Source organism: Lepisosteus oculatus, chromosome 7, assembly GCF_040954835.1.
Source record: "Lepisosteus oculatus isolate fLepOcu1 chromosome 7, fLepOcu1.hap2, whole genome shotgun sequence".
NCBI classification, from domain to species: Eukaryota; Metazoa; Chordata; class Actinopteri; order Semionotiformes; family Lepisosteidae; genus Lepisosteus; species Lepisosteus oculatus.
The window spans coordinates 7,303,547-7,329,413 of NC_090702.1; the positions used below are offsets into that span (position 1 = coordinate 7,303,547).

Here is a 25,867-nt window from a genome sequence, read left to right on the forward strand (position 1 = left end):
GTGTTCAGCCAGGGATTTCAAGTGACCATAAGTATTGAAGAATTTTGACATAAGAAGACAGAATGTTTCTGTAAACTTCAGAATTAATTCTGATGTTGCCATCAGTTTTTGTATCATCAATAGAGATGACTGTTACAATTCTGGAGGTGGCCTTTCTATGCCCAAGCAAGGCAATGCTTCACAGATGAAGTAATGTTCTTGTGAGCATCTGCAGTTCATTGATTTTGTCACTTTAGGTTTATCTTGGTCCCATCTATCCATAGAACTTTGTTCCAAAACCTTCCTGGCTCATCTTTGTATTTCCAAGCAAATTCTGAATCATGGTGGAGGTAATGTCATGACCTGGGAATTAATGTTCTCCCCTGGAACTGGCTCATTTGTCTATGTTGATGACTTAACTAATGTTGGCAGCAGCACAATGAATTTTACTGAATGGGTGTGCAGAAAAAAATGCCAGCTTATGTAAAAGAAAATGCCTTCATACTTATTAGACGGCACTTCACCATGTAGCGTGACAATGAATCAAAACACATTACCTATGCACTCAAGAAAGTTTTCAGGAGAAAAAAGTGGAAACCGTAGACCGTAGAACTCGATTTAAATCTAGTTGAGTATGCAGTTTGCATACTGCAGAACAAATTAACCAAAAAAAGTATCTGAAAAAATAAGAACACCCTATGCATAAGCAAGAACTCAAAGTGGCTACAGCAAAGCTTTTTAAATACTTTTACATAGAGCATAAGCTCAGTGGGTGGCAGACCTCATGCAGTTATTACCTCTAAGGGATATGCAACCAAATACTGACTTCTGTTCTTTGAAAAGTACTTAAAGTAAATGTGTCCCAATACTTATGGTCACTTAAAATCACTGGTTTGAACACAGAGTACATTTTTGTTCTAATATAATCAAATGAGTGCATAGAACATCTTGAAAGCTAAATTTTAACTGCATTGTATTGCATTGTATTATATATATTAATCTCATGATCACAAATACAAGGTTCTTGACTTTAAAACAAAGATAACACATTTGTCCCCATACATTTGGAAGGCACGTGCAGTACAGTATGTGTACTTTATTTGGAATCTGGTGCAACCTCCAATGAGCATGGAGATGTCTGGAACTCGGCCTTTTCATTAAATTCAGGTTGTTTCGGGACTGAAAACCGCTCCGAGTCCCAGTTTTATGAGACGGGGTTATAGGCCTCAAGAGAACTGCTCGTGCATGTTTCAGCCTCTAGCCATTCCTTTTCTGCAATGTGAGAGTTTCCACAGAGCACTTGGCAAACCACAACACTTGCAGCATATCCAGGTCCCCCTTTCCCTCCCCCCCCCCTTCGTCCCATTAAAATTTATTTTTGTTTAATTTTTATTTTCCTGTGCAGATAAAATATGTTAATACTGGATGACGGATAAAAATGTGAAGCACGCACAGTGGGGTCTCGATAAAAAAAAAAACAGCCCGATGGATTTTGTGTTGTGATTTCAGCTGGACATTCACTTTCTGCACCGTCCAGTTTACTTCAATGTCATAATGTGTCCTTGCTGTGCCCCTCTGAAAGGCTTAACGAACGGCCAACGCTTCCTGTAGCTCTGCTCACCAGAGGCCTTTCCCTGCCGCTCTCTGCTCCAGACCTAATCCCCGTGTGCGCGTCTGTCTGTGTTGCCTCTGCGCAGATGGAAGAGCTGTTGGCGGCCATGGAGAAGGTGAAGCAGGAGCTGGAGTCCATGAAGGCCAAGCTGTCGTCCACGCAGCAGTCCCTGGCAGAGAAGGAGGCCCACCTCACCACGCTGCGAGCCGAACGCAGGAAGCACCTGGAGGAGGTGCTGGAGATGAAGTAAGAAGGGGCCGAACTCGCTTGCTTTATGTGCTGGGATACTTGTTTTTTTAGTAAAGCTCAGTGTAGGAAGATGGAAAAAGCAGCATTTTTTTCTGTCTAGGCATCGCTGCTGAGAGTGAACATTAAAAGTAGATCTCTGGTTGTGCTTTATAATGAGGGTGAAATGGTCTCAACTGGAATGAAAAGGAAAGAATAAGTGAAACAACAATTTGGTAACAAGTTGTTTTATTTTTCCATTCTTTGAAATTTTGTTGTTGTTACAGTATAGTGGATTATTTTTGAAGCACAAGTGACTGTTAAATGTGTTTGAGAGTGTCCTCTCAGTATTGTAATGCAAAATTAATTCTGCTGTATTGGGGTCAGCAGTTTAATGATACATATACTGTAGTGATGCAGATCAGATGTGTTGATATTGTGCAGAATACGGTTTAAAAGTAAACCAATTGAGCAAATACGGTACATCACTATGTACTTTTACAATAAAAACAGCAGAGCAGCGATACAGTGAACAAGTGTTAAGCAGAAGAGAGTGGATTGCAGAACCTACAGGACAGGCACAGATGTGCTGCAGTCAGGATGTTTTTGGAAATGGGTATGACCGCATAAGGACAAGTGATGAGAACCAGAGCCAGATCAAAACATTCCAGTCAGCTTGCAGAGGAAAAGCTGAGAGGATGTTACCAAGAGATTTGAGGACGGAGGTCCAGAGCAAAGCACTGCAGTGTATCCTAGAAGGGTATGGAAGTGCACAGCACAAGAGGAGCACAAGAGAAGTGAGGTGGAGAAAGTTTTAAGCGAGCAGCAGGGTTTGGGGTGAGACGAAGAGCTCAGATGATAAATTCAAGGAGGTCATGTCACAAGAATGTTGGAGGAATACTCGCTGATCAGTTCTAGCTTTTTCAGTGTCAGCTTGGCCACAGAGAGTACCGAGGAGGGTGATAGCTGCATTCACCTAATTGGGCACAGGGGCAATAAATCATTGACTTAGTGTCTACCACGTTTCCTTCATCACATTCCAGCCCTGTTTAACAGTAAAGCCACTTGGCTGAAGAGCAATTACTTTTTGCACTTAAAGTGATATTTAATGTGTCTAGTGGACTCTTTAACCACATTGTAGACTGGTAAGAAGTGCCAGCTTTTTCTAAGAACTGTCATATTGCTATCGGGGCCTTCACTTTGAAGACTAATGCCATCTGAGGAAACACAGTCTGCCAGTAGGGTGGAGACACTTTGACATGCATGGCCATTTAGGGCTGGGAGTTGGACAGCCTACAGTACTTGTGCATTCACATATCCAGTGAAGTGGCATGTGCTCTTTAGACAGTACAGCTCTCTAAAGCTGTACTCCTGAACTTTGAATATTCTAGGAAGTGTATCATCACCTTCAAAGAGTGGTGTCATTCATCAACCTTACACGCTGTGCTTGGTAGAAATTCAGTTCTTACGAAAGGATCTTTGGCTTATCTGTTCTGACCTTTTTACACAGTTTCCATTCAGTGTTTCTGTGAAGCTCACCGGCTCAGCAGCCATCTCTGTATTCTGAAAAGATGATTTGCTCATTCAGATGTGAATTGCCTTTAAATTTGAACCAGATTTGTATGTTTTTGTGGCATGGTAGAAGGAAATGTTGACATGATCCCGACTTGGATGGATAACGTCTTCACAGTAATCTCCCTGCACTCTTAGATATGCTTCTTAGAATGTTTTAGGTGAAACTGTTTCTGGACAGTGCCAGCCTAGGTGAAGCCAGGGATAAATCCACATCTTCAGGAAACAGCTGACTCACATTTTATGCAATATTTCCCCCATTTCCATCTCCTCTTGCTTTTAATTGATTTTATCACAATTTGACCTCCATAAGTTATCATTTTTTTTCACCATAAAATCTCAGATTTGATTATGTTGTGATTGCTAACCATCTCTTTCCTTTGAGGACTTTTTGGTAGTGTGGTGACCAAAGTTGGACACAGTATTCTAAAAGATGTCTTACTTTACACTTCTATGTTTTTTTAGTGTATATCTTGGCATTCTGTTTTGACATAACAATGCATGCCCCCCCCCCTGTACTTCCAGGGTTCTACAGTGTTATGTTCATAGTGTTCCAGTGCTTTGGGGTGATATTGGTCATTGCTGTACTCGACCCGGTTAATTCTAGAATGCCTTACCAGCTTTTTTAAACAAGTTGTGAGTACATTTGATTTGAAAACGATTTGGTGTTGGTCATGCATTTCGGTCATCTAGCTCCTCTAATCATGAGTTTCTATACTCACTCTTCTGCTCATGTTCCTGCCCTGCCTGGGAGTGGGTTGGCAAGGCACTTACCGAGGGGCTTTCAAACTCACGCAAAGTATTTACTCTGTCTGCTATCTATGTCCCATCCTTTCATGAAAGTGTGCATAGAGACAAGGTCATATACTAAGGCATGGTATGGTAGACTGCTCAACTATATACTGCCTTGCATAAGTATTTGTCACGTTTCTACATTTTGTTGCTATTTGAGTTTGCAATCCTGACAATTTCAAATGGGCCTTAATGTTTAGAATCTACATTGTGTACTTCAAAGTGGTAAAGCTAAAAAAGCATGTAATAAATTTAATTTTTAAAAGGAAATGAGAAGATCCAAGTCAGTTCCTAGTCAGCACCAACAGTAAATCAGTTCAGGTGCAAATGAATAGTTTGAAAGTCACACAATTAGTGCAATCTCTGTGTAATGTCCTGCAAATATTCAATATCAATCTTATCAAACTATTAGAATGAGACAACAAATCGTTAATGAAGACCACGAAGCTTTCAAATCAAGAATAAAGTGGTAGCAAGGCACAGATAAGGAGACTGTTACTTAATCATTTGAGTACAGCCAATATTTAGTCCAATATTAAGAATTAGACCCAGACACCGACTAGATCGGGCCACCCTGAAGTTCCTGCCAGGCAAACAGGAACTGGTAAGGGAAGCCTCTGTGAAGCCAGCAGTGACTTTTGAAAGTTTGCCAAAGTTCTTAGTAGAAGTCACTGTAGCATCAGCAACTGTATCATGTCTAAACATCTGGCCTGTAAAGATGAGTAGGAAAAATAAGTTTTTATTGAAAAAGACACTTCTTCAATCTTGTTTGCCGTAAAAGGGTATAAGAATAAACAACACAAAATTTATTTTTTTACCATAAATGCTAAGTGTTTTTGCCCAAAACACACTTGGCACCATCCCACCTCCCACCTGTCAAGCATGGCAGTGGCAGCAAGATATGAGGATGCTTCTGAGGTTGTCAGGATTGAGGGGAAAATTGATGGCAAAGAGAACAAGTGAATCCCAGAAAACCTTCTGAGGTTGTGCAGTAATCCCAAAATGGGTAGACGATTCACATTTCAGCACAGTAGTCTGAAAAGAAGAGAATAAGAAGAAAATTTATGGCGAGACATGATGATTGCAGTCCATTAATTATCCCCAACAAACCTGTCAGGACTGAGTGATTTTGCCAGGAAGAATGGACAAAATTACACCTTCCTACTGAGCATCAAACTGTAATATTATTGGCGAGTGAATACTTTGGTGAGGCACTTTATGATCATCATAATGTGTTCTGAGTCAACAATTGTAGTTGGAACCTTACAAAATTTACAAAAATGCATACTGAGCACTCCGTAACATATTTCAGGTGACAGAGGCAAATCATTGTACAGCACCTTTAAGAGCCATGTGGTTTTTTACTCTCAGAAATATTAATCACTATGGTATATTTGTAATATTGTTTTTGATACATGTGATTTATGATAAAGGGTGAGGTACTGTAAGGATCTCCCAGGACAATGAAATGTGCATTTAACCCATTTGTGGAATCTTTGGTACAGTTTAGGGAAAGCTCAACACAAATCAGGATCCCTGATTTCAGAATAGGATTTTTCTTGAAATGGCTCCAGTTTACCGGCAGCGTCTATCATTTCAATGCAGACTTCTCCTGGATCTGATTTTTTTTGCATGTTTTTTTTTAATGTTATGCTTTAAGGAAGAGATTAGAACAGATAGTGCCTGCCGTGCGGAAGTAAGATAGCAGTCTTATCTTGGATGAATGTTCTTGAATTAATGAAGCATGGGAGCTGGCATAAAAGTCGCTCAGTCCCTTAATACGAAGGAAGCAAAATCCTGCTTAGCACAGAACCTCCTCCAAGAGCTCTAATAAAACCTTGAGGTCTGAAACCCTAAACAGTCAGCCTGTGTATCTGTACAAGTTCAGAAAACCACAAATGTTAAAAATAAAAACTTTTGAAACCAGCTATAAATTTCAAATTGGCCTCGGGGGCTGGGATCAGATTGCTCCTCGGTTGGTCATGATGAGCGTAATGAGGCCTAAGTAAAATAAATAACCTTAGTTTCGTCTGCTAGGGCATTTGGCATAGGAAGGTTTATCAGAATGCTCAAAAAATATCCCATAAAGACAAATATGTTTTGGATCTGTAAGCTGAGTGCATTGACAAAAAGAGTGGCAATCCGGAGAGTTCTTCCAGTGTGAATGCTAGTTCTGCATTTTCTGGTTTATGTTTTACTTAGTCGTTTGTACCATTAAATGCAGGGGGGAATGGAAAATCATCCACCATATTTGACTAGTTTTCCATGATGTATTGCACAGTAAGAAAGATGTTTGTGACACCATACATGGTACCATGTTGTTCAAGTGATATTTGTAATATGTTACTTGATAGCTGCTTCGTGAGCCAACAAAAACGTTGTGCTTTCAGCACTGCAATCTCTGATGATTATTTTATCAGTTCATAATGTATATTAATTTTCAGTGTTTATTTGGTTCTAGTTTATATTTAAAATCCCTTATGAAGCAGTTTACAGTGCTGTTATTGTAGTGATACGCTTAAGTAGCAAAAGGAGTCGAAGTTCTTTTTGTCCAATTTCACTTAAAAAGTTGATACTTGTAACCTATAAGTAAAAGCCTACATACTTATGTGGGAAAGCAATAAAAAATGTAACAAATTCAGCACTCACTTTTCCCTTAAGACATGAAGCACCAGAGCAAATGTTGGTTCCTTTCTTCTTATGATCCATACCTCTTGATCAGCCTAAACTTTGGATACTTACTGTATCATTTTGTTGAATAATTCATTCCATTTCCTCTGTGGGTACACAAGCTCAGAAAAAATATAGTAATTGTTTCTTTGAAGTGTATATTCACATAACAAATTGTGCTTCTATCTAATAATTCACAATATTGCATAATTGCTTTATGGCTTAAATAACTTATGTAAATAAGTGTTGTTGTCACTATTGCTGTATTTCAGTGATAGATTTCACAGCCAGATGAGCATTGATCAAACATACCCATAACATGGTTCATATCTTCTGTTATAATCTGACGCTGATTGGACTGCTTAAACTGTAGATACTGTATTTGGCTTCTCTTTAAAAAAAATTAGCTACAAGACATCCCAGTTGGAGTTAGAGATGATGCAGTTTTTCTATATTTAATGCTTATTGAGAAGGAAAATTTTTGAAAATAGAGTATGACCACACACTCGGTTCGTCCCCATTTGACTCCATTGCATTTTAGGAAAATAGTTGTGTTTTAACCACAAGCTCTGCATCTGCTCTAATAGTGGTTCTGTGGCTCAAATATCATTGTTTTCCTGATAAATAAAATAATGTTGGGGTAATTTGAGTGTGCACCCCTTCTCTCTATTTGTTTTGGTTATTTTTCTTGGGATTGGTATCTGCTTGCTATGATTTAGATGAGCACAGCAACTTTTTTGAAGAAGAAAATGATGATGAATGTCAGTCTGAAATACAGATGTAGTAGTTGTTGAGGTGTACAATATGCTTCCTTCTTGCAGAAAATCTTCTTCTTTCCTTTTGGAGCCATTTTTTAAAGAGTTTAAGAAAATACTTTTTGTAAAGTAGCAATCATCTCCTAATTGAAATCTTTTCTCCTATTTGGAACAGATTTGTCAATGTTATTTTGTGTGGGCTACCACTGTTCAGATCTCCAGCAATTTCAGAATGCTGGTTATAATAACCATTCCAGAAAGAAAAATGTGTACTGGAATCATGTGAAAAACTTCCAAAAGATACAAAGTATCAGGTCAATGTTAAAATCGTCAATTTAAAAGCCATTTCTCTCCTGAAAAGACATATATGATCAATGTAAATGCAAAAATTAATGTGGAATTTCTTGAAGCAAACATGGTAAGAGCAGACTACAGGGTTCAGCCAAAGGAAAATGGGTTTCATCAGACATTCCGGGCCAATTTTGTACATGTCAACTCAGGCTGGATTGGAGTTAATTTATTTATGTTCAACAAAATTGCTTACAATTCCAGAAATCTGAATCAGACGTTGGCTGGTACTGTGGCACAATTTGCTCTTCAAGTTGTAAACGTCCACCTCCAGATCCCATGACCTTCTTTCATTGGCTGGCTACTTGCTCTGTGACCTGCTTTGACTGTTCATTCAGCCCCTGCCCACAATGTACCCATGAACTAATCTCATGGCAGGTGACTCCACCTGTTCCCATTTAATTCTTCATCTGAGTGGTAGTTTCAGAGCTATTCATGCCCCTTCAGTTCAAACCGAAGACAAGAAAAATAGATTGAGTTCTCTAACTGGTTCAATTAATGGAAGGAAAAATGGAAAAAAAAAATTAGCAATTCAATTCAGCACTGGGGAAGAAGATGAGCTAATTTAAATGTGATTCTTAGAAAGCAGGAGAGAGTACAGTAACCCCAGGAATGGTGATGAAAAAAAAAAGAGAAAAACGTGAGATACAAGAAAGTTCAGTAAGGTTCATGCTCTGTCCTGCTGTTCTTATTGGTAACTGTCCATGTTACGTGAAATCATGTTATATTAGGCTTCTTAATAATGCTTAGTACATTTTTACACTGTATAGCCCACCAGCTTTGTAGAGGTGTTTACAGTATATAAAGTCTCTCATCTCAAGCAACCACATTTTGCCATTTTATGATTGTTTTCAGTGCTAACTTTTTAAAAAATAACTTTTTGTTCTCTGCAACATTAAGTTGTGTTATCCGTCTGTCCAAGTCGTAAAAGACTTGCTTTTTTAGCAAAGCCTTTGCACATAATTAGAAGGAAAGGTCAGTGCCTGAAAACCACAAGTTCTTTGGATGATTAATCTAATAACTAGATCCCTCCTTATGGATTTGTATATTATGTGTCAGAGAAAAGTCTAGATCAAAAGTTTCTCTTGAAATAAAATGCAGTAACCCATTTCATTCCTCAGTAAATGTTTATGATAGTAAATTAATATGGTTGAGCACATTTTCCTAATTAAGGGAAGGCATGGTGGTGTGTTAGTTAGACCTGCTGGTTTACCACATCAGGGCCTTTGGCTTGATTCTGGCCTCAGGTTTCTTTGTGGAGTTTTTCATGTGGTTATATATTTTTCTTCCCTCCATCCCAAGACATGCTGGTTAGGTTGGATTGGCTGTTCTAGATTTTTCTTTTCTGTGACCCTGCAGTGGACTGGCACCATATCCAGGGGAAGAACACTCATGTAGTCTCATCTTGTGCTCTTGTGCTTCTTGGACAGGCCTGTCTCCCAACATCACCACTATAGTTCTGATAATGGATAAGTGGTCCAAACGAATCTGGCTCAAAGGAAGTCTGGCTTTTATGCCCATACTTGTATTATTAATCCATCTATCCATCTATGTTTCAACCGATCCATTGAGTACAGGGTCATAGGGACAATTTAAGAGTTATCTTGTCTGATAAGCAACAATGTCAGTATCAATATGTAAGCTTCTAAGGGACAACTAAATGTTAATTCCATGCCAAAAAGAAAAATCACACACTTCCCTCTTTACTTTTTCAAAGTGGATTTTAATCTTCATGGGATAATAACATCAAACTGAAAGCAGTATACTTACTAGGGAATATCCCATAGTTAGTACGCAGCTCTGTACTTAAAATGTATTCCACATAAATAGCAATTACAACAAGCATGGCTGTTGAATTTAGTCAACAGCTCTGAACTACAAATATTCTAATTTGCAACAAACCCAAAGTAACATCTACTCCACTCTATAGGATACTAAAGTCAGGACTAAGTACATCTCTATAGAGAATGCAAATTGAGATTGAAATAGAAGTTCTGAATATAGTGGCAGCTTATTACTGAAAATAATTTGTCATTACTTTGTCATGTCTCCAAGCGTCTGCTGCTGGTAATGTATTGTGATATTCAGCTAAAATTGCTTTCCAACCACAATACAATAAATCTCATGTTCTAATCATGAAGGAAGGCATCATCAGTTTTATACCCACTAATGTATGTTTAAGCCTGTTGTATGTGATAGTGAGTTTTGATATATATAATGGAAAAAAAGAAACGCAACACCTGCGTGGAACAGGCTGAAGACAGACCCATAGAGTCTATTACAGCCTCTGACATCTAGGAGGTGCGAGCAGAGGGCCTCTGACAGGTCGCCTTGCTCTAAGGCCAGCAGCATGGAGCCTCACTGTCCTGTCACTGATGCGGGCATTGTGTCTGCTGACGGTTTCAGCAGCATTATGGGTGGTAGATCTGAAACCATCTCTCAGATGGACCAGTCTGATGTGTCGGTCCTGCTTTGGTGTGGTCACTCAAGGGCGACTGAATCTTCTAGTCTGCTGAAACCTTCTCTGCAGTCATGACACAGTTGAGCAGCTTACTCCATGGTGTCTGGCAACGCTGGCACATGCCAATGGCCCTCTCCCTTGCTTCCGGTGACATTCGAGGCATTATGGAATGCACAGAGAACTGACTTAGTGTGACCTTTTTCTTGCAGTGACCTAAGCTTTGAATTAACGAGCTTTCGTGTGATTGGCAAGTTGCAATGCCTCACTCCAAAAGCAATATTGCTGGTCAGAGGCCTTAAAACAAATTGACAATTTTTGGTGAAAATACATACAGTAAGCTATAACTACAGTATTCACATTCCAGAAAATGTTGCGTTTCCTTTTTCTATCAGTATATATACATTGAAATAAATACTCTGGAGGCAAGTAAACTAAAATTCAGCATGGACATGGTTTAAGTGGGTTCATTCACACCTGGGTGTCACATCAGTAATTTTGTTCTGTTTTTTATTGTGATGGGACTGGTAATTCTTAGAATGTAGCAGGGATATTGAGGAATAAGGGTGCAGTGGGAAAATGTGTTATTTTATGTACCTGTAGTTAAACGTAAGGGTACATTAATACTAAAACATTAACACTGTTATCGAGGCCTTCCCAGGAGTGATTTACTGTATAGCACTTCTTTGGAAACACTACCTCTTCTCTTTCCTGTGGTGTGGTCCAATAATATTGTTGTTGAAATGCCACAATTGTTGAATGTGTTGGAGTTTAAATAGGTGGTTAATTCCTGTCCATTGCAAACTTGTGGAGGACTACATGTGACAAACACAGTGCTGCTGACCTTTACAGGACTTAATTTCAATGGTGTTCTTAATATGACTTTTTGTTTTCTATTGAATATACTATTTCAACGTTGTGAACAAGTACAGTAAATGATGCTCTTGTGTATATTCATGATAATGCCACCACAATGAAAAAGTGGCAACAAACACAGGGTTAACAAAACCTGGGGTGTGATGTGATTATTCAACAAAACTGTAGGGATAACTGAATTTTAAAAATCCACAGACATAAACAACACTCTTGGGAAAAAATGCAATAAATGTAGCACATAAAAGGACATAAGACATACCTATATTGTACTGCATACGCAAAAAATGATAATGTGTCTAAAGTGTCTTGGTACAGTATGTCTCTGTATCATTTATCCTTTATCATTTATGAAAACCAAAGCCAGTGTGATCTGCCACAAGATCAAATTCAAACCAACAGCAGCTGTACTCATTTTGTGGCTCATTGAAATTGATAAGAGTATCAAGTAAGTAGTTACATTCCCTCATCTGGACTATTTTTGAATGCTTAAATGTTTTAACAACATAAAAGTATCACAAGAATTCAGCTATATGACAGAAAAACGAATTATATATTAATGTCCGCCTACGTATTAGTGAATAATTCAAATGTTCTGATTCAGAGCACTCTTGAGTTCCTGCCTAGTAGAACAACAATGCTTAATTCTTATTACTGTACCAAATACAAGATCAGCTGGACTGCAGCTTTGTTCTGTGTTTTTTTTTGTTATGATGATCCCAAGATTACATGTCTATTGTAGTTATTTTTTGTTATTGTGTATAGTTATATTTTCTCATGTGTGATAGTTTTAAAAGGGCTTCAGTGAATAGTTTATCATATTTGATACTAGGATGTTGCAAGAGCTCCTCTTCCGTATTAGATTACGGCCAGATATTCATGGCAAAAGGCATTTCAGAGCCACTTTTTCTGAGTCTCTGTATAGGTGCTTATGTGAATAGTCTTAAGGATCTATTTTGTAAAACTCTGGGAGTATGGGCAAGGATGCAGTACAAACCTGCTGCAGATAAATCACTCTCCAAAGTATTGAACACCACACAAAGGCAGTATGTGGACTGAAGGCTTCTAGAATGAAGCTTGAAATAAAAACGTTATTGTGTCTGATTGCTCTATATAGGAAGTTTAATGCAGTGTATTGAACAGCACAGTAAATCCATTCCAAACCCCTGACAGCATAGTGTAATGTGGTAGACAGAGATCCCAAGTGTCATATAATGTAATGTTCATAGGCACTCAGGTTTGCCTTCATAAGTGTTTTCCAGTGTGTTGTCACAGAAGTAACCTGTCCTAAAATGGACCAGACCACAATATTTCATTTTTCATGTTTGGACTCACAGAGAGCTAACTTATTTGATATATGCTTATTTAAATATCAGACATTGTATTACTGTGTTCTCTGTATAGTAGGTGTGGAAAATTAAGGATGTTCTGGACCGAACAGAATTGCTGTTTTGGATATTAAAAAAATCTCTTGGGTAGAAAACATGCATTTGGAATTGCACAAAATTAGAATTAATTGCCCCGGTCTGAATGGTCTTTTGGTCATCCACATGGGTTTTGTTGAAATAGAGAAACATTTTATAGTTTCTGATACAGTTGCATGCAGATGAACAGGGAATTGTGGGACACTTTGAAACTAAAATCTAAGAAGTTAAAATAAATGTACATTTCAGAAAGCTTTTCAATAAGTAGCTCAACACAGAATTATTACTTTATATGATTTATATAGTATTGTTTCTTGCAATGTTCTCTTTTTTGTTTGTTGTCATATTAATAAACATTTTTAAATGGATTATTTAAAGATATGCATAGAATCTTAAATAACATGTTTAATCTTAAATGTCCTTAATGTCAAATCTTCATCTTTAAGTGTTTTCCTTTGTTCCAGTTCTTTTAGGTCTACCTGCAGAAAGCATGAGTAACAAAGCTATAAAGAATATCACGGCTTGGCTGTTTAAATATACTTACCATGGGGTATAATTAGTTGCAACATCAATAGTTTCTGTTGGTGTTTTCTTCTGTGCTTCAAAGCTTTCAAATCATGCTCATGTGATTTATTTTGGGTGCATCTCAAAATGTCATCACAATAACTTTAAAGGCCGAACCCATATTCTTAAATGTTCTTAAATAAGATACAGGATCTTTGTGGGATCTCCAACCTAACCAAGATCTCCAATTAATTGTCACACAGTTCTCTTTTCTTCTGCATCCAGTTGTATCAGAAACAAGAAAAATGTTTCTAAGTCTTTAACTCTTAGCTGTTACAATTGTAAAATGGCAGCACTAGTAAGCATCTGCTGGAAGAGAGATCACAGAGGTTGCTGTTGCTCTTCTTGCCAGTTTCTCTCCACTGCTGCTTGGAGAGTCCCAGCTGACTTACAGTATATTATAGACCAGATTTGACAAAGGCAGAACTGTTCACAGTGTGCTTGAACTGGCTGAGCTATGTAGGGATCACTGCCATTCACTGGAATATTAGCATTGGGAATACAGTTTGGTTAAGTCCAGTTTGGACTTTGATCCTGTCATCTTATTAATTATTTTGAAAATATGGAATACTTTTATGTAGACGGTAAAGGTTGAAGGTTCAGGGAGATGCTTGAAATCAATATTGTAATCTTGTTCATAAAGACACCATATGCATTGGACCTGAATTGAGTGAACATTTTGGGACATTTTGGAATTCTCTCATTTCCATATTGAAATATTGATATATTGATATTGATTGCCAGTGAGCTATGGTGAGCAGTCATGTATGTTTTGAGTGTGTCGGTGTGTTTGTGGTTCACAAGAATGTTCCAAGATCAAGATGAAAATAGATTGAGAATCTATGATGAGTTTTATATAGGAGAAGTCTCAGCCATAACATAAGGTGGGGTGTTAAAATCTTTTTTATTTTTATACTAAAGATAAAGATGAAATGATCTTTTATTACAAAGTTGAGATTTTAAGATGAGGAATTAATTCCAAAACTAATCTTGAAATTAAAAAGATTTTTTTTATCCTATAAGGATCACACAGTGGCTTACAAATGGGAGTGGTCTCATTCAACTTCATTAACATAGGGGGACATAGTGCATCTTTCATTTTATTTCTTTTCAGGATTTTGGTGTAGCTATTGTGTGTGTAGTTCTGGTGCACAATTGTCTTGTTAACCATTTGTCTACTTGATAGTCATTTAAGTTATATGAACATGTTGCATCACACTAAGATCTGTATTGGAATAGACTAGAAGGTCCATTATACGAGTACCTTTGTTTTCAAAATGTTGCCAGATGGACAGATGGATGAGGTGGGGCTGAGGTGAGATTGAGGGGTCTGGAAAATCCATTGAGGGAGGGGTCACGAGCAGGAGAGGTCAGAGCCAGTGCCCGCTGGTAAATGGAAACTCCAACTGTGGCATCATTGTTTCCCATGGACTCCTGGGATCGAGGGTCAGCCAGAACGGCCGTATTTCTTGACAATGGTGGGCTGGCCGCTGCTGAGCGGAATTTCTTTCACCAGCAGAACGCCTTTGCACACAATAGCTGTTCCCTGTACAAAATTGCAGAGCATCTAAGCCTCACTTCAGGCTCGTGCACATCTGCCTTCAAGGCACAGGAGACCACCGGCCTCTGTCCCACCTGTTCCATTTTGTTCCATGGTGTGGAGTCTATTACTTGCTTCATCATTTCAAACATTTAGGAATGTAAAAATATTATTTTATTTTAGGTCTCAACTTTCAACCTTATGCAAAAAAATGATTCCTTTGTTTTTAAATCTCCCACTGTCCTGGGAATTGCAAATTAGCTCTGATAATTTGGGGGTATATTTTTCCAAACCATCCTGTAGCTTTAGGTTTCACTAAAAATGCGACTTTAAAGATCTGAAACAGTCCACATGTACTTATTAATATTGTAATTACAGTTCTCGATTAATAGAATTGAGTAGTGGTTATTTGATATTTGGAAAAAATTATACCCCTGGTGTTTCACTTGATTGTGTGTTGTTTTTGGAAGGTTTGTATAACTTCAAATAAATCTGGTTTTGAACATGAAAGTGCTTTGCAGAAGTGGTGTACAGTGGCTATCAAAAGAATTCACCCCACATTTTCACATTACACATTACTGTTAGAATATAGAATCAGTTTATTTATATGGGATGTTTTGCCATTGACCGATACAAAACACTCTATAATGTCAAAGTGAAAACTACATTTTACAGATCCTCCTAAATTAATTATAAACAAAAAACAAGTGATTGTGTAAGTATTCATCCCCTTTACTATGATAAACTACTGTAAATAGTTTCTGGTGCAATTAAATATCTTTAGAAGTCACATAATTTGTTGAATGGAGTCCACCTGTGTGCAATTAGGGTGTTTCACATGAGATCAGTATACCTACCTATGTAAGTTGCCACAGTTGATTAATACAGCTTCCAGTACAAACTAAATCATGAAGACAAAAAATAAAGTACATTTGGAATAGGGTTATTGAAAAGCACCAGTCAGGGGAAGAGTATAAGTAAATTTCCAAGGCATTAGATAAATTAGATATACATAATGGAATCTATTATAAAAAAATAAAGAAAATAGGATACATCTGTGAATCTTTAAAGAACAGGGCATCCTCAAAAACTTAAGATTCCAGGCAAGAGCACTAGTCAGGATGGCCACCAAGAGGTCTTCTATAACCTCTGTGGAATTATAATCTTCCATGGCTGAGATAATAATAATAATTAATAATTGCTTACACTTATATAGCGATTTTCTGGACATTCCACTCAAAGCGCTTTACAGGTAATGGGGACTCCCCTCCACCACCACCAATGTGCAGCATCCACCTGGATGGGAGAAAACAGTGCAAATGACGATTGCCGGGATGTCTCACAAATTTGGGCTTAATGGGAGATTGACAAAAAAGATGCAGCAAATCTTGCCTTCACTTTTCCATAATGCATATGCAAGACTTTGAGACCAAGTGGAAGAAGATTCTATGGTTGGATGTGACCACAATTGATCTGTGTTTAGCACAAGCGTAACAGTGATAATCATCCTGAGAACACCATCCCATCCCTTCTGTGTAGCATGGTGGGTGCAGTATCATGCTATGAGGAAGTTTTGCGGTATTAGGGCCCAGAAGATTTGTGAAGATAGAAGGAAAAATGGATGCTGCAACATACAGAGAAATCCTGGAGGTAGTCCTGTTGCTGTCTGCAAGAGACATGGGACTTGGGAGAAGATTCATCTTCCAGCAGCACAATGACCCAAAACGTACAGCTGGAGTGGCCCAGTCAAAGCCCAGACCTCACTCCAAACAAGAATCTATGGCAGGAGTTGAAAATTCCTGTTGACCAACAGTTTCCATCTAACCTGAGAGAGTTTGTGCAATTTTGCAAACAAGAATTGGCAAAAATTGCAGTGTCCAAATATACAATGCTGGTAGAAACGTATTCAAGAAGATGTATTTCTGCCAAACATGCCTCAAGCAAATATTGTCTTAAAGGGGGTGAATACATATGCAATCAATTATTTTCCATTTTATAATTAATTTAGGAGTTTTTACATTAAAAGGGGTTTTCTGTCAATCAATAGAAAAAACTCACAGTTAAATACATTATGATTCCATATTGTAATACAATAAAATGTAAAAAGTCTAAGGGTAGTGAATAATTTTGATAGCCATTGTATGTTTTTTTCATGTCTACATCTTTTTTTCCAAGAAGATTAAACTTTTCATGGTTCATAATATACAATCACTTGTATTTGAAATCTGTTCTGTGTGGTTTCAGCAGCTTTCTGTTTTTTAATTTATATAATTTACCATTAAATGTGCCATGCGAACAAAAATGAATCCTGGAGATTCACCCGGGTTAAATGTGAATAAATGGGCTTAGGGAATTAGCTTTGTGTCAAATCAGGCTTCAGTGTACAGAGCTTCAAACAGACCGTCTAATTGTAGCTCAATAAAATTGCCTTCCCTGCTAAACCCCCATATTGCCAATTCTGGGAAGTGTTTTGTGAAGCTGTTTTAAATTATATCTTAGTTCCGTTAAATGATGATCCAATGTTTTCAATCAGGTACAGTATAATACTCAATGGGGGCATGCAGCATTTTCTGGTATATTAAGTGTCCCATCCTTTTTTTGGAAAAAAGATCAACTTCTCCTGTGAAAAAATGAAATAGAAATATTTAAAATTACCATTTAAACCCTAAACACTTTACTGTTTTGCTTCACTAAAATAATGATTTTTTTAAACCAGATGTTCAAACAGGTGAGCATGGCTCATAAAGATGCATTATGGGAAAGGAATAATGACCATTCTAACTTTGTACATCATTGATTTCGCACTCTCTCATTCACATCCAAAAGGGTGGCTTGGGCATGGCTTCACAGCAGTTTTTACTGTTATTGTCTCTTGTGGAATGCAGTATTGTTTTATCTCTATAGATAGCTGAGCTTGGTATTGTATGATATGTAGTGTAGATAGTATTGTCGCCAACTCAGACTCAGCTCATTTGCTGAGCACTGTTTATCTGGCATTTTTTCCATTGTGCCTGTTCTGAGACATTTTCCTTGGTAAAGGCAGAAATGTCATGTTCACTAGCAGCTTAAATAAAGACCTAATTAGACAGTAATATAAAGAATAATGACATGCTTCAAGCAGGTGGGTGATAGGATGGAATATGAGAATGCCAAGAGGAATCGACCCCTGTTGTCCCTGCCAAGGGGAATATGAGTTACAGACCATCCAAATCCTCAGGTTTCGCCATTCAGATTTATTAAATGGATCTTTTTTGGTTTCTATGAATGCATTATGTGTTGAGGCAAAAGCTTTATTTTATTCCAAGACGTGACAACTTAAGTCATTTCATAGAACATGCAGTACATCATAGCCATCTCTGTGTAGAAGGCCTCTTGTCGGATGGTTCCAAACCAGAAACGCCTGGGGCTTTAGTCAAAGGAGAAAGAATTTCTGAAAGGATAAATACAAGGTGGCAGGTGAAAAGCATTGAGTATTTTAAATTAAACTAAAACACATTGAAAAAAGACTTCACTGACTTTCTGTAATAATGCCTTCTCTTAAAAAGTGAAAGCTTTAATATATTATACTGTTTTCTCATTCTGATGGATCCCAGAGTGCTTTGCAGGCAGTAGGCAATTCAGTTAGTCATCTGCTGAAGTGTAGAATGTTAGTTACTAGTGTTACTAGTTAGTTACTAACAGCAAGCAAGGTACAAAAAGGAAGAATTTCTTTTGTTTTTATTTTATTTTGAACTTTTAAAAAAGCAGATCAAAACTATTTTACATTTCCCACCTCCACTCCTGTTATAAATGGAATCCCCCTCAGTTTCCAAGTTTCCCCAGGGACCACTAAAATGAAGTCAGACAGCTATGATTGAAGAACTGTACCATAAGGATTTGAGCACAGCAGCAGCACTCCTAGTCTGTGGGTGAACTTCTGGAATGTGACAGGATCACTTCATTAGCTGAAATAATCTCAAACATTGTAATTCAAGTATGCTATGTGAGTTCTGATTGTTATATATTGAGAGAAACAAAGAAAGGGAGACTTGGTTGAGATATAAGTCAATATTCAATGACAGCCTGCAACCTCCAGCATCTGAAGCATGCTTTGCAGTGTAACTATTCACAGTTGCTGATCCATATGAAACTGGTATGATATACTAGCTGTGGTCTATAAGCACATTGAAACTCAGCCAGCTGTCATTGTGAACTCTTATTATGCAGCAAGAATTGAAACAGACATTCTGAGCAGCTTTTTTTTTAAATGGCTATGTAAACAACAATGCTAAAAATATTTTGAAATGTTTGCCCTTCTTGAGAAGAATAACGAATTCACACTTGCATCAAGCCATCTTATATGATTTTATATATATATATGTCTTATTTGCTTTGCACTTACGCTGAAAGTTTACAGTACAGATATTGGTGTTCCATAATTATAACAGGATTCTCAGAGAATCATATTACTGTTCATCCGACGTGAAAAGGTGGCTTTGTGAACTTTGAAACTTACATCTTGCATTGCAAAAAGATTGATTTTTAAAATAGATTTTAAAAAAATCTGTTTAAGGCCTCATATGTTCTAAAAACATTTAGAAATATAGACTTTGGCCTTGTACTTGGAAAATGTTACGCATGCAAACATTTTTTTCAACCATGAAGGTCTATTAATATTCATTGAACTTTAACCACCATGCTAAGATTACACCTGCTTTTTGCTTCCGAGAAAACCACGTAATCTGTTTGTCACAGACTTCTTTTAGGAAGCTGTTTTATTAGTTCAAACAGAGTTTAGGAAAAAAAAGTTTTATTTGGGTTTGTAAAACTGCAGAAGTAACATTCATTATGCCATGGTAGAGAGTCCCATGCACATGATAATGAATCCACTTCCACTGCCCACGTGTGGCTGGGCGGGACAGTTGCATTGTGCAGACTTGGATGAAGAGAACCACCACAGGAGACAAACTCTTTTCTTGTTGGGTTGTCCTATACCCCGGAGCCTGGGACCACCCAAATCAGTCTGTTCCACACTGCGTGGAGTACATGTGCATTTTGTTCCTGGTCTCTCCAGTGAGTAAAGTCTGATTTGTCGGGCTGCTGAATTCCTTTTTAGAGGCAGGAGGCTGGGTAGGGAAAAGGAAGCTCTCTTCTGAGTGGGGAGAAACCTGGGCTCCACATGTAGAACCCAACACTAGATGTGGGACTGCTCGCAGGCTTGTACTGTATTGGAAAAAGGGGGCATAACGAGATGCAGAATTTGCTCTGCTGTCCTTCCACTATTTATGAGGTTTAACCTTTGCACTTAATTGTGTACAAGAGCAGCGGTATATTTATTTATGGAGAGCAAAAAAACAAGGCATGGAATTGATCATGGAGAATTTATATGGTGAATTCCTCTAAAGGACAAGAGGCTTAGCTTGGTGACCTGAGGCAGCCATATTTCATCGCCTTTATTTTTTTGCTTCCTAAAGGAAACCCTGAACACAGTGTACCTTTAAATATTATTCCACACTCTCAAGGAGAAGCTTGTAAATTCAGTTTCTGCCACCCCCAGGGACTACTATTCCTGAACTTTTTTTTTCTCAGTGTTTGACGGAGAGAAAGAAGAGGAAAAGACTTATGTAGCAGCGCTAATATGTAGGATGTAACCTCATCAATCTGCCTGAGGCATTTGTTAGACATTGTATATTGATAAAGCTTTATTTTATTTTTTCTTTTTGGTTGCTGGAGAAAAAGGAACTTCCCTTGAGCTAGGCTTTGGGGTTTTAGAAGGAAAGAAAAATAAAACATTGTCCCCTTTGAACAGAAACGCTATGATGTTGGCATTTTATGTGAGATGACACTTTAGCGAGTATAGAGTTGTGAAGCATGCAGGAATAGTTGTATTGATATGAGTAGGTTCCCACTGAATGATGTGTGGGTGTGATTTCTGCTTTCTAACGCAGTTCTTTTCTTTCATTTTTTTCTGAGGGAGACTGTACCCTATAGGCATTGTTAGGCTTCTAAACCAAGTGCTGTTGTCTACCAAATCGAATAATCATAGCAGGTGCTACACATTGATGTAAATGATGTACTTGTCGTTTTTACTGATAAAATCCAATTTCCAGGATGGCAACATAGTCAAAATGTTGCCGTCTGTGCTTAACATACCCTTTCTAGTACTTGTATGCCTGTGTAAATTGGGAAGAAAAACAATCACTTTGCTTCAGAGATGAGCAGTGTGGGTTGGAAAAAGCTCATGCTATATACAGTACTGTAGATGTTTCTTCTGGATTTTGTGAGTAATTTCTAAAGTGGTCTGCCCATATGCCGTATACTGTATGAATATATAAACTGTTGTGTTTTTTAAAGGCAGAATATGGTGTTTTTTATACTTCAAAAGAAAGACTCCTCAAAAATATGTAGGAGTTACATGGAGTCCTCCTGGGGGAGGAGAGGTTGCTTGTACTGTAGGTAGTGCAAAATTTGTCCCCTCTTAGTTTTTAGGAACTTAATTTCAGATTTCTGAGATAATCTGCAATAAATGTCCATAGTGAATATTTATTTAGTTTCACCTTAATGACTTAAGGAGATAGCACAGAATAGTGGTTGCTTAGCATTGTTGTGTTTCCTCATAAACAAATCAGAGGTGTTGTACTGTAGATAGTATCCATTTTTAAAAGCAACATTTTAGAATAGTTGGCTGTGTTTAGAGCTTACTTTAGAGATGAAGGCTCTCCTGGCAGTTTTGAAAACCTCCTCAAGTGTTGCGTGAAGAGACCTTGAATAACATAGCGTTCTTTGCAACCTGGTGGAAAAATGCTCCCGAGTCCTGCTAGAATCTTAGTGCCTGTAGACCAAAATGAAATGCACTGTGGCTCTGACCAAACCCTGTTGTCATAGCACCAGTCCATAAAGGGGGACAGCAGATGTTGTGGTCAGCTGTGGTACATGGCCTGCGTTGCTGTGGGAATGATACTCTGTGGAAATGCAGTGAGATCATAGCCTTCTTTTTTCTCATTTGGAAATATAACACAAACAGACTTCTGATTTTTGGTCCATTTGAACAAAATAAATATTAATAAAGGGAAATTGAGGAAGCTTAGGACAGACCTGCCAAGACAAACAAAGAGGGATGAATTTTCAAGTAAATCTGGTAACCCATAAACACAGGACGAGATTAATATGGATAAAAATAATGGGTACCCAGACAGCAGCCTTTGACGGAGCAAGGAGACCACAGTCTGCTCATTAAAGCAACGATTCTGAGCCTTCCCTTGAAAAAAAACACGCGTTTGGTTGCTGCCTGGGAAGTCTTATTTTGCTTTTAGTTTATTATGAGTAATTTGCAGTTTGCTTTAATGTGCTTCCTTAACTGTCTGAAGAGCCAGTGTGGTTTTGCAGTTCACTCCGTTCTGTTCCCACCCACTCATGAATGTGTTTTCTGTCAGTGGTTTCTCTCTGATGGTCTTGTTTCATCAAGAAAGTGTTTTTAGATACAGGCAATGAAAGAATAGGGGAAAGGCATGTTTTAATGCCTTCCTCTAGCTACAGATAATATACATAAAAGAAACAACATTGTTTTCCAGATTGGCAGGTACTCAAAAGTCGCCCAACACAAGGACACAAGCTGCTTTTAAAGACAAATTGAAACTCTGTCGTTCTCTGCCCTCTGGGGATGTTTTCTCATTACTTGTACTCCAGATCTTTACAAAAACGTTTTCAGCAAGTTGTCAAAAGATGTGGTTAGAGGCTGAGATCAGAGCACTTCCATTGGCCTTAAGACCCTCTTAACATTCCGGAGGGTACGAAGGTCAGGTGACAGAATGAGTGAGGCCTTTTCCATTTTCAGTATTGCTTGGTAGATGTGAGATGAGTTGGAAATGCGCAGAAAAGTCCAAATTTTAATATTTGCTAGTGTGCAATTGTACTTGCAAAGAGAATGACTATTAAACTATGAACTTGTTTATCTGCGAAATGTGTTGTCTCCACTGTAGTCTGATCATGGTTGTAAATTCATAAACAGTATCTGTGATTGTAGAGACTTAGTACTGTAATCTTCTTTAAAGGAAAAAAAATAGTCGTTTATTTTAATATATCCCAATTTCTGTTCAGAGCCCTCCTACTCCTAATACTAGTCAAAAAGCAGGTGGTTGGAAATACACTGCAATCGGTGAATTACATCCTTTGGATGAAGTGTCAGTCCAAAGTCTAACTACTTAGTCTTAAACAATCCCATGACACTGCTCTTAAGGCATTGGCTTAATTCAATTTGTAGTAATGTCTTGCTCCTTCACCTGATGTGCTGTGCAGTGGGGTTACCGTTGTGTAGTTCCTGCTACTGTATATGTCAACCAGGACGGTACTGCATTTCAATCATGAATGAAGTGGATCCCTTTTTGTACCTAAAAGTGCTCTGGGATTCTTTTGGAACAAAAATGCTGTGTAAATGGAGGGATTTTTGCTTTTGGAAATCAATGCTAAAACTGCTGCTACTACTGCCACTGCTCTCTGCTTTGAATTTGGTTTTAAAAAGTGCCGTCACTTTAAATTGTTTCATATTGTTACTCTTGCTGCTGTTGTTAGTATCCTTTCCAGTACTACTGCTGCTGTGATTTTTCTTTCATTATTTTTTGTAAGAATGATAAAACTTTCTCAAACCTCCAGTGTTTCTTTAAGGTGGAATGTTCACAGTCAAAGTGTTGTATTCTATGTGCAAATGAGCCGTTTGCAATGCACGGCTGTCTGTGTTCTGTCATATAACAAAATTTACCTGCTGCTCAGATATAATTGTAAGCTTTCCTAAAAAATGAAAAACAAATGTGGTCACAGATGGATTTTAGGGAAATAGAAAACATGGGATTAGTTACAGATTAATAAAATTCATCGTTTGAGATGGATTAAAGAATTAGTTTAAGCTTTTATCTCTTGTGCATCAGCACTATCACAAAGTATATTATAAAGGTTTCAGCTTCCTGCTTTAATAATTACCTTGGTCACTCAGTGTTTCCCTTTCCTACCATAGCAAATCAGATTTTCAAGCAGTAGCTTCTGGAGACATTTCCAGAAATATTTCTGTTTGACTTGACTGGCAATGTGATTGAAAAATCCAGTGTCCTTTCTTGGCATAAGACTATTCATTCATTGTCCTCCCTGTGAAACTAAGTTTAAAAAGGGAAAGAGAAGAAATGACTTCAGTTGCAAGATTTCCTACTGGTACAAGTGAGTCACAAAGCCTTTGTATTTGAGTTTGGTCTTGTGTCTGCTCATCTCTCACATGACAGTGACCGGAGTTGTCATATCTGAAAAGGAAGTCGGTAACGAAGCAGGGTCAGCATAAATCAGGAAAATGCTGCTAAGAGTAGGATAGGACCTGCCTGAGGCTGGTCGTTGTGTCCGCCACCACAGATGGGTCGTGACAGAGAGCTCTTCTGCACTTGCAGACACAAATCTTTTCTTTGCTCAAGCTGCATTGCGCTAACCCCACTTCTGAATGTTTTTATGTTTGCTGTTCATGAGAATACTTTCATTGCACTTTTTCCCCATAGCTTTCTGTTTCTTATGCATTTCAGTGTGTGCTTTACAACACTTGACCTTTTTGTGTACCATGGTGTACTATAATAAGCATTCCTTAGCACTGCCATTTATCATGTTTCTGTCCTGAAATGTGGTTTATGTTAAAATAGTAGAAAGCCTTTAAAAAGGAAATACGTGAAAATACATCATGAGGAAACTTTCAAGTGCTTCATCTTTTCAATAAATGTATCAATTAAATAAATTTATTTTCATACTCATTTGTACAAATCATGTTTGTGGACACCAGTTGTCCTTTTCACTTCAAAGACTAACAGACAGCTTCTACGCAACTTACAGTGACAAACATGAACACTTGGGCCACAGTGGTCCAATCCTCATGAATACTTTCTGCTGCTTTTTTTTGTTACCCTGCTTATGACAGCAAGAACCAGAAAATGCGCTGAAAAAAAATATCCAGTTGGGATCATTACTGCTATACAGTATAAGCATGTTTACTTAGGAAACTGGGATTAAATTAGTCCACCCTTTGCCTTAATCACATAAAGCGTGAAAACATGTCTAACTTCAAGTGATGGAAGAAATTAAATGATTTGGGATTGTGGGAGTTTTTTATTGAATAAATCATAAAATATTTCTGTTATGAATTTACTTAAGTGGATCTTTTTCTTTTTTGTTTGAAGTTCTAACATTTATGTTTAGAATTTATAAAGCTGTCATGATTAAAGCAGCCGTAACTATCATCGTAAAGCGGAGCTTTTTTGCATGTTTTAAATCAAAATGTTGGAAGCTGTAGTTGCCTTGGTTCTTTTCTCTTATGTTTTTATATTGAACTTTGAAGTAAAATATTTATTCACATGAATAATGCTGTCTGGAAAAGAACATTAATCCATTGGAAAAAACAGACTTTGGCTTGAATTGGGACTCTAGAGCATCCTTGTACAGGGAACCGAGGCAGCAAATGCAGGGAAAAACAAAGGGACATTTTGAGCTGTTATATACAGTATTATGTGTCATGGTACCTCATATGATAAATAGTTGAAACAGCTCTGTAGCAACTTACTGTGAAAGGGTGCTGAGTGCATAAAAAGGATTCCAAAACACTTTATATTGAAGAGAGGACCTACTTTATCCACCAATAAAATGCAACTCCCACCTTCAGCAGACATTATGCACCAGCAGAACAGCTACTCAACAGTTCAGAAATAGACACTAGAAATTGCTTCAGCTGACTTACAGTAAATACAATTACTCTGGCAAATAGTTTGAACCCAGAGTGGTATTTATGTAGGATTCAACGGCAGTATTGTTATTCTCAAACTGAAACTAATGTGAAATATTCCAGTCAAATCAGTATATTTTGTTTTGTTATTAGTGTTTTATTTTCTTTGAATGGTTTAGTTGAGTTCAGTTCAATCTAAGCACTGCTATCCATGTTAAATATGCCACAAGTTGTGTAGAAATAGGCCTTCGGAATTGTATGTTAGATGCTCCCCTTTCCCTATTTTCTTAAGATACAAAATGTGATTCAAATAGTTGCACAAAACACAGAGGTTTTAG

The 25,867-nt window shown here is 37.7% G+C and overlaps 1 protein-coding gene across 11 annotated transcripts in view; it reads left to right on the top strand.

Moving 5' to 3' along the window:
• erc1b (ELKS/RAB6-interacting/CAST family member 1b) overlaps window positions 1–25,867 on the top strand; it is a 342,306-nt gene that overhangs the window by 196,248 nt on the left and 120,191 nt on the right. For all 11 annotated transcript variants that reach the window (XM_069192087.1, XM_069192086.1, XM_069192090.1 and 8 more), the window contains one exon: window positions 1,677–1,837. In XM_069192087.1, coding sequence (XP_069048188.1) covers window positions 1,677–1,837 — 161 coding nt within the window. The remainder of the gene's footprint in view (window positions 1–1,676; window positions 1,838–25,867) is intronic.